Here is a 17,700-nt window from a genome sequence, read left to right on the forward strand (position 1 = left end):
TGTGATAGCAACACAAAATATGAACTTGTTATCTGAAAATAGACCTAGTGTAAAGTCACGTATGTTAAGTTTAGTCACTCATGTCTTCATATGCACTTCCTGTTTTATTTTGTATTCCCCTTTCCCTCTCATTTCAGAAACTGACTTCCTCCTCTTGTGTGATTGTCTGCCCCGCCCCTGATTACGTTCACCTGTTAACACTTACTTCCTGCATAAATAGTCCTGGTCTTCCTGTCATGTTGCCAGTTTGTATTGTTTGGTCCATGAGTTACGTCCTCAAGCTCCTTCATAGCAAGTTATTCATGTTTCCTTGGTTTAGTTCACTCGTGTCGAGATTTGTTTGATCCTCCTGATGAGCATTTTTTTTATTTATATTCTTACGTTTGACTTTGAGTCGTGCATTTGAGACCTCCAGTCTCACACCTAGAATGTCTGTAACTGCGGACGTCTCCTTGAAGCTATGTCTCTTTATAATCCCATTTACAACCCGACTTCCAACAGCGCAAAGAAATAACAGCCAGATATTTGACCAAAAACTTTATTGACTTCAGCCATAACGTCCTCAGACGGTCCAGATACTGGAGAGAGCACATAAACGCTTCAGAAGCAAAAAAAAAAAAAATCATCATATACATTCATTTAACATGGGACTGAATATTTAACTCAATAACCTTCATTCAGTTACAACATCAGCTGCTTCCAATGCACAGAAAATACAGAAGACGACTCAACATGAGTCAGTTCTCAATAAAAGGGGGCAAATGTCCTTTTTACACAACTGTAACCTTCAAAAAACATCAGTCATCTAACCGTAAATGGATAAATACAGGTGATATCCATTGTTTTCTATGGAAGAACTTCCATAGAAAACTGGTCCACACAGAGCTGTTAAAGGAAGTTTTAGGAAATGTGCTTATTAGCTTAATCTAGCATGAATACTGTGCATCCAAATCTGATTAATGAACATTTATTTTAAGGTGACTATGGTAAGTCTGAATTTTTTTTACCAAACTGTGACGGCTTCAGTGGGTAGCATTCATTGACACACCCACTTTTATATGTGTAAATGTGAGTTATTTTGACCAGAGGAGGCAGCACTCAGACGTGAGCGGTGTTTATATTTTGTCTATAAAGAAGAAGAAGCAAAATAAGCACATTTCCTTCTTTTATCAAAACATGGTCTGCAATCAGCAGAAATGAAAGTGCTCAGTCATAGAGTTACGATATCATACTTCAGAGGGAGGATAATACTGAACACTGATGAGATCAAACTTCAGATACATCCGTGCTTCTGTGTTTGCGTCACAGCTGCAGCCACATGCACCGACTCAAACGCTGTCAACACCGGAGCGTGAGGAGGTGCAGCGGAGTGAAGAAGCAGAACAATATTCACTGACATTCAGAAGAGAGGGGAACAATGAACACGTGTGTGTGTGTGTGTGTGGGGGGAAGAGATAAACTTAAATCTATCTCCTTTCATTTCTTTTGCTGATTCTGACCTTTGGTCCAGAATTGACATATCCAGACTGGATCTGCTGGACCTAAAGTCCATTTACTTCAACTTGAATAATCCCTCTTCATTACAACCTTTGTCTCATTGGATTAGTTTCCGTGTGTTTTGTGTTTGGTGCCATTTGTCTTCCTCATTTGAAATCCTCAAATCTGATTTCCCTGACATTTTGTAGAGAGGCGAGGCATCACTCAGCATGAGGGTTGCTGGTGCCAATCCCAGCTGACAAAGGGCAAAAGGCGGGGCACACCCTGGACAGGTTGCCACTCAATCAAATGATGGAGCAGATTCAATTGAGAAGGTGGATACAGGATTATTTTCCCCTCACACTCTCATTAATATTAGCTTTTAAGTGTTCTTGGATGTTTGTGCTCTCAGAGCATGTTTTAGTTCTTATCGTAATAATAAATCAAACAGCTTATATTATCTCATTTTAAAAAATGAAACCTGTTCAAGGCATCAAAATCCTCTGCCTGCACATTTGAAATGGATCAACAAGGTAGATCTTAGTCGTTGCGATCATGCCGATTGCCCAGTCACATGTTTTGGTGCCGTGTTCCCGCCTCTCAGCAGCGAAGTTATTATACCTGATAAAACGATGGGCAAAAATAAAACACAGAATGCAGTTGAAGCTGACGGGACAAGGACAACTGAAGCTGAACAATGAGATCAGGCAGCTGTGACAGCCTTAGCTTTAAGTCACACGAAGGAACAATTCACCACAAGGTCAACCCAGGAGTTCAGGGTCAAAGTAATGCAACAGTACTTGAAGAGTCAGCGAAGGGCAGCAGTGGGACTTCATCTCTTTATCCTTCCTTTCAAACACTGACTCTGTCGCCCACCGTCTGTCTCTGGATGGCTGTTAATGTCGCCAGGGGCTGGGACACCAAGGAGTGTCTGGGTACAACAGACAATGGACAGACCTGAACCTGAGAAAAAGAGGGAAATGAGTGCCACAATGCCTGGAAGCCACCAACTGGGTATTTCAAAATAAAACTGTGAATGCAATTTGTCATGAGCACACATACACACACAATGAACAAAGCCAGGAAACGTGTCATGGTAGTAAAACACACACAGTCTGCAGTGCTTACATAAAGAATTGTTGTACACGCTGTAACACGACAGACTTTCTAGAAAAAGATGAAAACAATGAAAAGAAAAACAGCGTGTGTGTCTTTTATTTATTGTTTTTTTTAAATCAAACTAATCCACAAATAGGGTTTGTAAGTTAACACACACACACACTACGAACAGTGTTTACGTACAAAGTTCAATTATGGTCATTATCCAAATTCAATACACAATGATACAATTACTGACCAGAGGGAAAAATAAAGGGAAGAAAAGCCCCTTAATATCAGGAAGACCTGAGATAACATCACTTTGTGTTTTAGCCCCTGTATTGTTTTGTTTTCCTGCACACATTTAGTTTCAAACAGGATAAAACACAACACTACCAGAAATACATATATGATGCTAATTCAATAACATATGGTAGAATAAAACCAATCCTACCACACATAATACGTATATGTGTAAAATGTTTGATTAAGCCGTGTGAGCTGTGCAGAGTCACATGGTGATCAAATAGCACTGTGGGTAATGAAGTAAGTCTGAGATGGATTGTGATCAGGTGGCATCACTGGTGGTTTGTGAACCACGGTTTTGAAGCCTGGAGTTTAAAGTGTGGTCAGTGCCATCTTGGCTTTTCACACCAAAATACAACATGTTTGGATAAAAGAGTGGAGTCGGTTAGAGCCGAACAGCTGATGAAGAATCACTAATGACCTGAGGGCTGTACAATTTTCATTAAATATCTAATTGGGATTATTTTGACTGAAACTGTGATTCACGATATGAGAGGGTATGGAACTTTTTATATACTTACTCTCATTTTCATTTAACATGCAGATCTGTGAGAAACAAAGATGTTTTCTTCAGTCTGTAGAATATGATAATATTTCATCTAAAATGGATATTTTGGTCTGTTGTGTTGTATCTGCTGTCAATCACATTATCACCACATTACACCGCCAGCATTTGAGAACACAAAGTTGACAGGAGAATGTTCACAGATGTTATAAATTAGGGAGAAGGCGAGTGAACGGGGCTTTCTATTTCTTACATACAGACTGGAGTTCTGGTGCAACAATCCACATCAGTGTTAAACAAGGACAATGTATTATGGTAATGAAAGAACATTAACTACAGAGGATAATGAACACGTAGTCTAAAGTAAGTCATGCGTTGTGTGTCTTGGTGTAAGCAATTAGCATTAGACAAAAAAGCTCACGTCAGCAGACACAGAAACGCCATGAAAACCCATTTCCCTCCTGTAGATATTCAATTATCTGCTAATGCTCGTCCACGCTATCAGCTAATATGGATGTTTTAAGCTTTGTCTTATGTTCCTCTCACACACAATGATTTCAGACGACATTGCATTGACTTACATTTCCTGGAGACATACTTAACCATAATAGCTACTGACCTAATCCTAATCCTGACCCTAGCCTAACCTCAGCCTAAAGGCTCTGGTATACTTCGGCACACATGTGGACCCTGGTATACTCACACATCAGGGTCCTATAGTATCCCACTTCACCATCGGGTGGCGGTACAAGTCTGGACGCAAGGAAAAGGACGCATTCCTATGAAAGAGGAAGAGAACGATGCTACAGCTCCCTCAGACACGTCTGGTTCGAGCGGCTCATCAGCTGACAGGTCTGTCGGGCAGGGGATTCGGGTGTGAGCCGGGTCGAGGCTCGGATGACTATCCTTGGCGACTACTTCTTCTGTTGTCGTAATGATTTATCCGCTTATTACTCAATTCGCACACATGCACCCAACTCACTCTTTGTTCCAAAATCTGGGCAGTCGGCGCGTTGCACGCTGAGGTCCGTGCACTGTGCGTGGACGTATACCAGAGCCTTCACCTTTAAAACATGTCTTCACCTTAAAATGTAATAAGTGACATCATGGGGACTTCATCTTTTGTCCCCATAAGGAAGACACGTCCCCCCAACACAAGTGTGTGCAGCATTCAAAGTGAGCCCCTTACCCTTACCCTTACCCTAACCCATCACAACTAGATGCCGAGCCCCTAACCCTTACCTTAACTCTAACCTAAACCCAATTCTAACCCTAAAACCAGGTCTTAACCCTGAAAAAGCCCTTTAAAGTTGTGAGGACCAGGCAAACTGTCCTCACTTTCCGTATGGTTTGTCCTCGCTCCATGTGGTTTATGTGGAACACACACACACCCACACACTTACCTTGTAGGGTCTTCATTAAGGGACAACGGGCCATTCACATTGACAGTGTTTCTGTTGTTTTCCACAGTGCCGTGGCTGAGGGTAACCTAACATGAGAACAAAAAAAACAAGCTTTTGATATCTGAAGTAGCAGAGCTTATAAATGTGTGTGTGTGTGTGTGTGTGTGTGTGTGTACCTGGCTGTGTATGTCTGACACCAGTCCCAGGTTCTCCAGGTGAGAGTGGAACAGAGCTGACCGGATGAGGCTGACACCGAGCAGTGCCTCCACGATGTAGCCCACAGTGCAGTCGTCGGGGAGGCGAATGAGCTCAGCTGTTGTCATGAAAGTGCCGTCACTGGACAGAGAGGGGAAGACGGTTTCACGAGGAAGTAGAGATTTAATTACAGAGCCGATTTAAAGGCTCGATATCAAAGCCAGGGTTTACCTCGCCCAGGGTTTCATCTTGAGAGCGAGGCCACGGCTCAGACAGAACCCTGCTCCGCCTGTGGCGAACCAGAAACGCACCTGCCTCTGCACACAAACACACACATCACCCAGTAATTAAGGCGTATCGTGTGCTTCAGCCTCGGTTCACAAGTGAAGGACAAGCGTGGAAAAAGGGGACAGAGGTTTTTGCTATTTATTGTGTAGCAGTTCTGGGTAAGTTACCATCTCAGCGGTGCCGAGCTTTTCCGTGGCCTCTATCGGGCGTTCGAGGCTCGGCCGGCCGATGTAAACGTCCTCTGTGTGACTGTACTGAGACAAGAGCTTCAGGAGGGACACCACGTTCACGTAGTTATCATCGTCCACGTGACAGAACCACCTGCAACACACAAGATGAGTCATATCACGACGACAACACTGATAATAATAATAATAATAATAATCTCAGTGGTTTCCTGTTTGTGTGGATTGTGTCTTACTTCTTTCCAGAGGTGATAAATGTGTCGTACTCCAGAGCCATTTTACAGGACAGGGCCTGACGATTGTGTGCCGCTGAACAGTTAGTATTGATCAGGTGATCTCCTGATAATCAATAACACAAACAAATCAATGATGAGTCATGCTCTAAGTCCTGAATCGTACAATACGTTCAGTATGTAACTGAAAGTGAAGTGTGTCCATTAGTGAGATGAGGAAAGGCTTGTTGATTAAAGTGAAGTGACTTCCTGCACCACATGGAAACACAGCATTGCCCAGTCAGCAGGCTAGTTCCTGCTTTCCTGACTCTTGCACTGCAGATAACACTGCTGGTGCTACTCAGCAAAACTGCATGTGTGCGTGTGTGTGTGTGTGTGTGTGTGTGTGTGTGTGTGTGCGCTCACCCATCCTTTTCCTCAGGTCTTTGTCCTCTCCATCAGTGAACACATACGTCTGTGGAAAAAAACCAAAACAACCCACACACAGTTCATGTTATTCCAGTATCAAAAACACCATCACACACACACACACACACACACACTTTTCCGCTCCAACACCATTTTTCATGGTTGACTGTTTGTGATTTCAGGTGAGACTCCACCTCTTTCCACGGTGACACAGGACACATGTCAACAGTAAAAATGCTGACAGTGTGTGTATGTGTGTGTGTGTGTGTGTGTGTGGGGGGGGCGGGTGGTGATGCGAAAGCCCAGGATGAAGGTGAGTATCTGGTCTATCAGCAGCAGAGCAGCTGGTCACTGGGCTGCAGCTGCAGCGTGTTCACATGAGTATTTATGTGATGAGTGACGAGGTCGAGGGTCACTGCGCGCTCAGGAAGCCGTGTAGACCCCACAACTTTCCACAGGAAGTAAACACACAGACTGGGAGCACAGAGCCTACAGAGCAGCCTGTGAACGATCAATCTGAAGTAGAATCTATTTATCTTTATTTGTCTGTCTGTCCGTCCGTCCTCCTTATCTCAGGTCCTCCATTATTTTCCCTTTCCCAGGATTTATTTCCACTCACTGTTCCAAAAGTCCGTGCTGACTTTTCTGCACCTTTTGCTTGGAGTCGTTTGCAAAAGCAGGTGAATGTCAGAGATCTGGTCTCACTGGCTGCTTTTAAATCACCTCTCACTCATGTGAATCTGGCTGTGGCTGTTAAACCCTTAGACCACAGAGCATTCAGGCTGTCTTTTTCCATTACTATGTTAATAACATACTGTATATACAGAGGTGATAAGAATGTGCAAAATAGAGTGTTTTATGCCCTTTTTTTTGTCATTTTCACCAACGATATAAACACTGTGCCGTTTGAGCACTAAGGGTGTCATACGTCCCTGTTTGATCGCTGAATGCTGACAATTTTATGACGTGTATATATATATATATATATATATATATATATATATATATATATATATATATATATATTTTTTACTATTCTGTATTATATCCATCTTTTACAATAATATTTTTATGAACATATGAATGTGACATTTTACTGCATTTTTTATTTGTCTGTCTCTATAACCCTGTTAAATGAGCTTGCGGCCTCTCTCTACCCGCCTCTTGTAAATGAAATAAATACTATAAAAAAGGACAATTGTATGAATTTGTCTTGTTAATACAGTCGATGTAACTGCGACTTTTCCTTTTCCGCTGAGATGCACATGAGAAATACGGAACAGGTTCCTGTAGTCCAGGTCAGACGGAACTTCATCAGGGAAGATGCCAAATGTCTGCTGCTGACGTTTGTGTCGCTGTAGCCTTCGGGGCCATAATTAGCCGAAACAAAAACGACACCAAGCAATAACAATAATGGCTTCGTGTTCACTTGTCTGTTTAATTGCTGTCGCCTAAAACATCACACATTAAAACATTTTGTTCATCTGATGTGCCTGTGAACAACTTCCCGGCACATTTAAAGTCCCACTTGTTGCACCACAGACTCGCCGCATTAAAACGTCCACTATAATGAATCAATTAATAGTTGACGAATAATCCGTTCACCTGTTAATTGGTTTATCAGTTTGAATGTTTGTTTTTCTTCACCCTTTAACATCAAGAGTTTTGCATTACTGTAGTTACGAGACAGTTTGTGCTATCGGAAAAATTCCAACGCTTTCTGAAAGCTGCAAGTTGCAAATCAAAGCCAACAAAAAAACCAAAATCTGGTGTTCATGCACAGCTACATACACACTTTTTTTGTTTTTCTTCATTTCAAATTGTTAATGCACTATTTTAACATGCAGTAAATTGTAAATAACTGCCAGATATTAAATGTTATTCTGGAAAAGTGGGCGAAAGCACTTACTTACAGGACATTATCTGGCCCTTTTATGGTGAAAATAAGCAATTTCGAGACTTAGGTGTTAAAGGGTTAAATGCCAATATTTACAGGTTTAATTCCTCTTCTATGACAACAAACTAAATATCTTTGGTTTGTAGACAAACACTGACCAATATTGTATTTTTTTTTACCATTTCATAACACAAGATAAGATAAGATAGTCCTTTATTAGTCCTGAATGTACATTTTAGACAGTTACCAGAATATACACAGTATGGGCTTGATATTGATACAGTATGAACAAGGATTGAACATGAGATAGTGTATATGTACTATATTGCACTTATGTAAAGTATATATACATATAAACATACATTACGTGTGGTCTACTGAGCAGTGCTTGTTGTGTAGTTTAACAGCTGCAGGGAGGAGCGACCTGCGATAACACTCCTTCAGACGTTTAAATTACAGACCAATCAACTTGTTGAGAAAATAATGAACACTGTCTGCACTGTCCCTGTGGAAAGTCCAGGTTTGGAGTTTCCAGTTTTCAACCCGCCTGCCACACAGCACAGATTCAACAATGAATCGGGAGAGAGAGAGAGAGAGAGCGAGAGAGAGAGAGAGAGAAAGAGAGAGAGAGAGAGAGAGAGAGAGAGAGAGAGAGAGAGAGAGAGAGAGAGGGAGGGGGGAGTCCAGCCAGCTGTGAGTTTTTGTCAGAGTCATTTTTTTCCACTCTGAGCCGCTTAAGCCCCTTGAGAGCGGTCAGCTCCTGCGTCTGCATGAGTGTTAAACTGAGAGTCTGTGATATCAGAGCAGTGTATGCTGAGCTGGGAAGGAAGGCAGAGGAAGGGGGAAAATGGGGCTTTACAACACAGGAAATGGCGGCAACAACAGCCACTGAGGCAAGAGAAAGTGAACTCTTTAACACTGGCATAAACACTGAAATAGTCACAACCAGTAGTCCTCATGGAGACCAAAACCTGGTCCTAATGAGGCAGAACCTCATTTCTGAAGGTTTATGGTTAGGCCTGAACTATAACTGATAGATAGATAGATAGATAGATAGACAGACAGACAGACAGACAGACAGACGGATAGATTTGAGACTTTCTGCTTTAATGTTTAAGGTTAAGGATAATGTTTTGGTGAGGTGTACATATGAATGGAAGTCAATGCAGTGTCCCCACAAGAATAGCTGTGCAGACCTGTGTGTAGGTGTGTGTGTGTGTTTACTCTTGAGATCGGACACATTTTTTACTTCCCGTGAGAAATCTGGAGAGTTCCCAGGGCTTGTGTGTTTGTGAAGGTAACACTGTGAGAACGTGTGTGTGTGTGTGTGTGTGTGTTCTGTTTCCATTACTCAGCAGTCTAACAGTGGAGAGGTGTGTCTGGGAAACAGGTAGAGTTACTTACACCTGGCCGTGAGAGCAGATATAGGAATGCATCACACACACATACATACACGCATGCACGTGCATATATATATGTATATGTATGTACACACACACACACGTCACGCTGCTATTCTCCTTAGGACACTGCACTGACTTCCCTTCATTTGTGCAGCCTAAACAAATTAATTCAAATTAAATTAAAATGTTTGGTCTCCATGAGGACTACTGGTCCTGAGAAGGTCAGTGTTTATGCTAGAGAAGGTTCTTAGGAGGCAACATAACCTACACACACACTCATGCTGGTGTTGCATTCTTTGTGTGGACACTCATAGACATAATGCATTCCCCAGCCTCTTACCATAACCTTTACCATCACAACCAAATGCCTAACCCTATCCTAAACCTAATTCCAACCCTAAAACCAGGTCTTAACGCTCAAGAAACCCATTATAGTTGTGTGGACCAGCCTACATGTTCTCACAAAGATAGGCTTGCTTGTCCACACAGCCTACTTAAGTCCTGTACACACACACACACAGACCAGCTGATTTCCCATACATAACCTGTATTTACATGGCAACAGTGTGGATGCAGCATGTGACGTGACTGTCGTGAGTCCCTCCTCAAACACTGAGGGTTAAATGGAAATGAAAACGACCGCTGCGTGATCCACAGTCACGTCTGCATTCGATTACCAGCTTTGAAGATGCTGGGTGCAGCTCACCACAGCTCCATGTGTTTTATAGCAACGGATTCATCTTCGACTCACACACACACACACACACACACACACAGATACACCACTGAGCTGACTCTTCGTCCAATTTGAGCTCACATTTTTATCTTTCCCTGCAACAACATCTCCCTTTCAACTCCTGCAGTCATGTTGTAATTCCTGCAGATCACAAGACTAATATTTTTATCCTCACCGTGGAAAAGACGTCTTTTATCATTGGTTAAGATTCGAGATTGCCATGGTTACAGAGCCAGCAACAGTTCATTACTCTGTGAACAATCTTTGATTTGATTATTCGGGTTTTTGGACTGTGTGTCATAAGTAAATGTTACCAAAGTTCAAAGTCTTGTTGATGTCTTTTTAAATGATGCAGACCCTGACATCCACCACAACCACTGCTTCAAGTGTTGAGACAAATCTCCACGCATCTCACTGAGACAAGTCCACGAGACCCAGGTTCCATTCATGCACGAGAGTCCTGCAGTGTCGTGTTTCCTCTGTCCCCTGCTGGTCTCATGTCAACACATGAGCAGCAGTGTGGTCGCTATGTTACTCCTCAGATCTCCCGCTCATACATTACAAAGTCCTCTATCTCACTGTTTTACAATTCTCTGCAGGCCGGCTTTGATAAAAGAGCCAGTCACATGACAGGGGGTTCACAGCTCTCTTGGACAAGATAAAGGGAGCGTTTAGGATGTTACCGCTCCACTCATGTAGAAATAATACAGAACACTCTAACAATATGAATTTGAGACTTCATCTTAAAAGATTAGTTAAGTCCCCAAAGCTTCATAATTAAAGTCATCGTGGTTTCCTATAAATACTATGAATTACACGCAAAATAAAAAAAATACGTTTAAGTCTGATGATAATGTCAGTTTGTGTATAAACAGCTCTGTTTAAATAATTTATCAGTCAGTTGATAAATAGGCAGCTTCCCCCCATTTTGAAATCTTCTTCATTGGCATATTTATTTATTTGATTATTTAATCAGCTGGTTGTTGGGGCAATAGTTCACACACTTTTTGTTCAATAAGTGTCTGTTTTCATATGGAACAATAATAATTTGTGACGCAAAATGAGCGCGTGAATAGAAAAACTGACAGAAATAGAACTAATTTTATCTTGATATTAATGGTGGGGGGTACATTCAAGCTAGTATTACATTAAGGCATTTAATGTATGATCTTTTAATTACATTGTATCAGCATCATATATCATACATAATGAGATTATTTCAGTGGAACAAAGTCTATTAAGTGTCTTAAAAGCTTTTTTTCCTCACTGACACTGATGTCCCGCTCACCTGGTGCATGTTTCTGGAGATCCAGGTGTCCAGCAGCAGCTCCAGTCTCTGCCGGTGATACCTGCCGGTTGTTTTTACTCCGATGAACAGGTCAGCGGGGGTCAGACGCTCCACGGGCCCGGGGGGAGCACTGCTCCGCGGGGGGCCGCTCATTGCTCTCCTCTCCCTGGTCAGTTTCCTGAAATACGCGGAGAAAGCTTTCCCGCGCGCGTCCTCAGCTGGACGCTCCCCCGGCTCTCCGCTGCTCGGGTGACCCACAGTAAAGACGAGCATCCCGGTCACGAGCAGGCAGGTGACGGCGGCGGCAGCAGCAGCAGCGCGGGGTCCGAGTCCCGCCGCTGGGGCCAGCGTGAGTGCGGGTCTCCACATCGTGACAGTGTGGATGGACTCACAGCTCCGTTCATTGACAGACACACAGTCCGGGCCACGACATTCCCACACACAATCACTCAGAAGTCACACTGATCTCCTTCAGAGTGTGAACTCCCTCTATATCACTTACTTTTTCTTTTTTTTTTACTGAAAAGTTATGAACTCCGCCAGTGGGCGTGGCTGCAAGGTGTTAAACCAATGGCTGGTCTGAGCGCGTAGTGTGGGCGTGGTTCACTAGATAAGAGGTGGGGAAATCTGTGGATCTTCACAAGGCTTTGTTTGTGAGAGAGCTCCGTTTGTTGGGATTAACGAAAGAGGAAGAGGATTAGGGCCCAATGTGAATATCATTGGAAAACAGCCTGATTAAAGATGGAAATCTGAGATTTAAATTAAAACTCTTACTTTCCCAATTATGACCTTTTCAATTTTGCCATTTTTTCCTCAGAATTCTGACTGTAATCTCAAAATTCCGAGAACATTTTTTGAAAGTCACATTGAAAAAAGTTGGAATTCTGACTTTAATCTCATAATTCAGAATGTTTTTCAACCTGACCTTTTCAATTCTTACTTTTTCAATTTTTACTTTTTTTGACTTTAATCTCAGAATTCTGACTTTAATCTCAGAATTTTGCGATTAGTCAGAATTCCTTTTAAAGAGTCAGAATTAAAACAAAGTCAGTTTTTTTTTTTTGTCTTTTTACATTTGGCTCTAATCCTCTTCTGTAAAAACACCAGCATGAGGTTTGATAATAAGCATTCATCCAGTCATCACTCCAATCAAAATTCACTTCTGATTGTGTGTATTATGTGAAATAAATGTGTATAGAGGAATATAGGCTATAGGTATAAAGTGTATTAAGTGGTTTTTGGCATTATTCACTAATGAATTCATAATCAAGTGTTTCACCTCCTAATCATGTGAACATGCTGGAGTAAACAGGAAGTTGATTTTATCTCCTCTAAGTACTAGTCCTGAGAAACAACAATGGTGAAAAGTTTCACCATTGTTGTTTCTCATGATTAGTACTGATGATGAGGATAAACAGAGTGTTGAAGGAGGAACCAGAAAGTGAGTGCAGATCGTTTCCAAAGGAGTCAATTTTTGCCCGTCCAGAATACATTTCAGTCCTGGAGTTTTCAAGTGAAAAATTGAGCCAGTAGATTATTTAAACTTCTCTGTTTTCTGGGCTCAGTAACAATCGGTGGTGTTGATGACAAGAGGCATTTCTGGAGATGATTTTGCAGGGTTTTTTTTTTTAAATAAATACACTATATGGAAAAAAGCATTTGGCCACACCTGTTCAGTATTGAATTCAAGTGTTTCAATCAGGCTTCCATCACCAATGACGGACAAACTTAATGCTTCCAACTCAGTTCTAAGATTAAAACAGTATACAGTAAAACAATAAAAGAAGAGGGCAACACAGTTGGTGTAGTGTCTAGTTCTTTTGTCTTTGCAGCAAGAAGACCTGGGTTCGCGACCTGGTTGGAACAAGTACCTTTCTGCATGGAGTTTGCATGTTCTCCCCGTGTGAGCGTGGCTTTTCTCCAGGTTCTCCGGTTTCCTCCCACAGTCCAAAAACACGTAAATTTGGGGATTAGGCAAATTGGACACTGTAAATTGACCGTGAGAGTGGATGGTTGTTTGCTTTTCAGCAGGGATTGTCACAGTGGCCCCCCGGATAAAGTAGTAGAATATGAATGAATGGATGAAACAAATAAGAGCAATATAAAGTGCTCCTGATCAATGTGCAGTGACTTATAACACATATGAGTTATGAAATGCTCAAGGATTAAAAAAACAGTATAAGAATAAATACAAAATGCTAAAGGACAATTGGCACATTATATAAATATTCTATACCATTCATTCTGATTTACTAAAGAAAAGAGCAGCAGGAAAGTGAAGGCGTCGTGTTCCTCTGAGTAGATGTGGACAGATGTTGAAAAACACTGTGACACTGGAGTGTGTGTAGTGCTGCCAACTGCACACACACACACACACGCACACACACACACACACGCACACACACACACAGACAGAGGAGCCTGATGTGCCAGGCAGACAGGTTGCCAGATCCACCAACCATCTGAGGAATGTCTCCCCACTAACAATGTGTGGTTTGTGTGTGCCGCATGTCGGAGGAGATTCCTTCAGTAAAGTCAGTGTAGTGTTACATTTTTAGAAAATATACACCTCTATATGACTCCATTTAGGGTGTTAGAAGTCTAAAACATTGTCTTTGAGTATAATAATTAGAGTGAAGTCTTGCTATAGAGCACTTGTAAAACTTTTGGTTCAAGGTTCAAGAATCTTTTATAAAATAATAATAATAATAATAATAATGATAGAGCAGATTTCTATTGTGCTTTTCAGGTCACTCAAATATGCTTTTACAAGATAATAAAAAAATAAAAAAATAAGTAATGAATGTTAAAACTATGTGTTGATTTGTGTTTTGAAAGTCTACAGTGAGTTCCAGAGAGTAGGGGAATGGCGGTGGAGAAGGTCAGTGAGGTAAGAGGAGGCAAGGTTATTGAGGGTTGTAACTGATGAAGAGGAGTTTGTACTGAATGCATAATTGGACAGGGAGCCAGTGGAGCTGTTGGAAGATAGCGATAAGCGAAGCATAAGATGAGTAACAGAGTGATATGATAAATCATGCAGATAGAGCTTCATTAGATACTCATCACACCTCAGACTGCACTGGGGAAATGTGAATTCTTGTTGGTATCGAATGGATCGATGTGAGTATGTCTGAAGCTACTGAACATCCTGTGAAAATCAGTGTTGTGCTGTGGAGAGGTGAGAGGAACACAGGTCAAGGTTCAAGCTCACAGACTTTGGAACTGTGATGAGCAGAGAAGCTTCACAGAAAGCTCAACTACTCACTGAGTCCTGATGCAGATGGGAAGATCAGACTTCTGAGTCTCAACAGAAGACTTAAAAATCACCAGCATACATCCATGGACTGGTGTCAACACTCCAGGCTGCTGCAGCTGTAGTTGTTAGAGAGTGGACTCTCTGGGTCCCCTAGTTCCAATCAACCATTGATCAGTTGCCATAGTCTGTTGTTGCTGACCGCGTGCGTCTCTTTATAGCCTCAATTAACCACCCAATAATGGTTACTTCCTTCGTTATAATGGTTGTATAACCATGACAATGACTTTACTGTTTAAACTTGATGGCCTCCCCAATCATCAGGGCTGAATCCAATAAAAACGTCTGTGATGTGGTGGGAGACGGATTGTGCAGCTGACAGATGAGCAGAAATGACAACACACACAGTCATGTGAACATGGAGATGGATTTCAAAGGGACATTTCCACCGTCTTCAAAGAGGTTAATTCCTGAAAAAAGAATGCTTGAGTTGAGAGCTCCGGAAAAAGCCATCAAGTGAGCATTAAATAGACTTCCAAAGTCAAAAATGACGCTTAATTTTGCCTTTTATAAACACAGCCATCACTTCAAATCCAGAGACAAAAGTTAATAAAGTTACAGCAATCTTCTATTTAATGGATTCTGGTTTTCAGCTGTTTTGGTTTAATTCCTCAGGGGTTTTCTTTTGTAAATGTTCTTTTTTCCGCCCTCATTTTACTTCCTGTGCTGTCTCATTTCCTGTTTTATCTTGAAATGCATATCCTCTCTTGCTTCTGCTCACTCACTTGATTACCCACACCTGTCCTGCAATCTTCCTAATTGCTTACAGCTGTGTCTTATTGTTCCAGTGTTCCAGTGTCTCTGTCCACCCTGGTGTCACTTGCTGGACTGTCTGAAGTCACCTGTTTATTTTCTGATTTTCTCTGTTGTTCTTTGGTCCATGTGTTTCTTTGTGTCCTTCACAAAGAAACACATTTGTGCTTTTGTGTTTTTGGCCTCCTGTTTCTCCTTTTGTTCCACGTCACAGTAAGTTTTCCTTCAAAGACTGTTTCTTGTTTCTTGTCCGCACATGACAGTGACTCTATTTTTAAACATGAGTATAAACAAAGCAAAGTGCTTACAGCAGTAGCTCTGTGTGTAATTATGCACAACAAGGCCTTGAACTAATATCTGCTGCCATGACTGAATGACAATCATGCTAATGTGCTGCTGTTTTGAAGTCAATGCATAACATGTGATGTTCCATATATTAGTTTTGTCTAAGGTTAGCAGGCTAACAGTGGCACTAAATGCAAAGCACAGCAGATGCTGCTAGAAATGCAGCATCAAGGTTAGAGTGTAACCTTTGTTTGACACATTTAAACTTTGCACTGATGACATTAGTGTCACATTTACACTTAATCCAGGAGAAAACATGAACATAAAACAGAATTATGTTCATTCCCTGAAATGGATGACAGAAAATGATAGAATAAAGAATACAAGTCAGGGGGATTACCATTCAAAGTGTTTGTCATACATTGTACAGTATGTAAAGATTTTAGATGAAGTAAACCGAAATATCTTTATTGCCCCTGGTGGCTGGTGGCAGTATCGACCACAAAGCCCTCCTCTACCATGTTAGCAGATTGAAGACTCTGAAAGTTGCAGGATATGAAAACATGTTGGTAAAGCGAAAGAACCGTTCTACTCTCACAAGAAAAGTCTACTTCTTTAGTATAAAATCATAATGTTCACTTTTAAAGAAAAAACATGGCTCTTCTAATGATATCTGGCATCTTTTCAGGCTGACTTTAGTTACTTTACTCTGCCAAACTTTGTCATGACGATGACTATGACGGCAGAGATAGGGACAGTGAATGCCAGTGTGGTGGGACAATGACATCATCGTTTTCACAAAGTAGCATAATTAATTTTCTACACAAAAACGTAAGGGCGGCATTTTGAAATTGAAATGTATTTATGCATTTTACGTTTTAGGTATTTTTTCAAAATGCTTCTAAGAGTGGGAAAATCTCAAAGCACCGGTGTTGTGCTGAAAAGAGACTGCTTGCCAAAAAACGATTCACTGTACATCCACCTGGTTTCCTCTACTGTTCATGCTGAAAAGATAGAGAATGAATGTAACCCCCAATAAAAATTGGTAGGGGTGATATTGACCAAATTCACTGTACATGCATCTGGCAAACACAGAGAATGTTATGCAGAATGTAAAGACAATCCGTTACAGTTACAATTCTATATATACTGCATTGTTGTATTCATAATTATACTCTTAAAAGTACAAGTTATCCAAAAAGTTACTTAAGTAAATGTAACCCGTTATTACCCACCTCTGATAGCACTTACTGATTTCTCATTATGGGTTATATGATTGCTATCTAATATGACATTAAAACGTTCCACATTTTTTTTCTCCATTTATTTCCTAATCTACATAAAATCATTGAAAGTGAGGTATTGAAATATAACTTTATTTATAGATCAAAGCGGTGTGAAATCACATTGCAACAACGATAACAACAACAACAATAAAAGTGGCAAGGTAAAGCATCTACCCTCATCAATTGTTGACAACTAGCCTACATTGTGGAAACATCAGGTTAATTTTTTTTCTTTACTTTTTCCGTAGCCTCTTCACTTGGGCTACAGGACATTTCTATTGCACAGTAAAAAAACATTTCTCTCGGTGCTGCGACTGCCAGCTGACCCGTATATTATATCTACAAGTAGACCTACGCTCACTTCCTCTGAACTGATGCGCATTCCCATCTGGGGCAGACGTTTTTCGGCAAGCAGTCTCTTTTCAGCACAACACCGGCCTTCCGCGTAGACAGCGAATATGATACTTTAGGAAAATCATATTCCCAGCTCTCTCTTGTCTTGTATTTGGAGATTGTTTGACAGCTACTGTCAATGAAAAGTAACTAAAGTCAGTCTGAAAAGGCGCTAGATATCATTACAACACGTCCTGTCTTTAGAGATTTCACACACGCGAGTGAAAAAAAGAGTTGAATCGTAAAATA

The 17,700-nt window shown here is 41.2% G+C and overlaps 1 protein-coding gene across 1 annotated transcript; it reads right to left on the bottom strand.

Moving 5' to 3' along the window:
• Positions 1 to 522: 522 nt before the first annotated feature.
• Positions 523 to 11,904, bottom strand: LOC122771443 (beta-1,3-N-acetylglucosaminyltransferase lunatic fringe-like). The gene is made up of 8 exons (XM_044029018.1): positions 11,422 to 11,904; positions 6,095 to 6,143; positions 5,693 to 5,795; positions 5,439 to 5,592; positions 5,215 to 5,300; positions 4,965 to 5,124; positions 4,789 to 4,874; positions 523 to 2,439 (listed from the first exon to the last, which is right to left on the bottom strand). The coding sequence occupies exons 1-8, from the start codon at positions 11,788 to 11,790 to the stop codon at positions 2,373 to 2,375; spliced, it is 1,074 nt and encodes a 357-aa protein (XP_043884953.1). The 5' UTR covers positions 11,791 to 11,904; the 3' UTR covers positions 523 to 2,372.
• Between the last annotated feature and the right edge of the window lie 5,796 nt (positions 11,905 to 17,700).

This window comes from Solea senegalensis, linkage group LG6 (assembly GCF_019176455.1).
Source record: "Solea senegalensis isolate Sse05_10M linkage group LG6, IFAPA_SoseM_1, whole genome shotgun sequence".
Taxonomy (NCBI): Eukaryota; Metazoa; Chordata; class Actinopteri; order Pleuronectiformes; family Soleidae; genus Solea; species Solea senegalensis.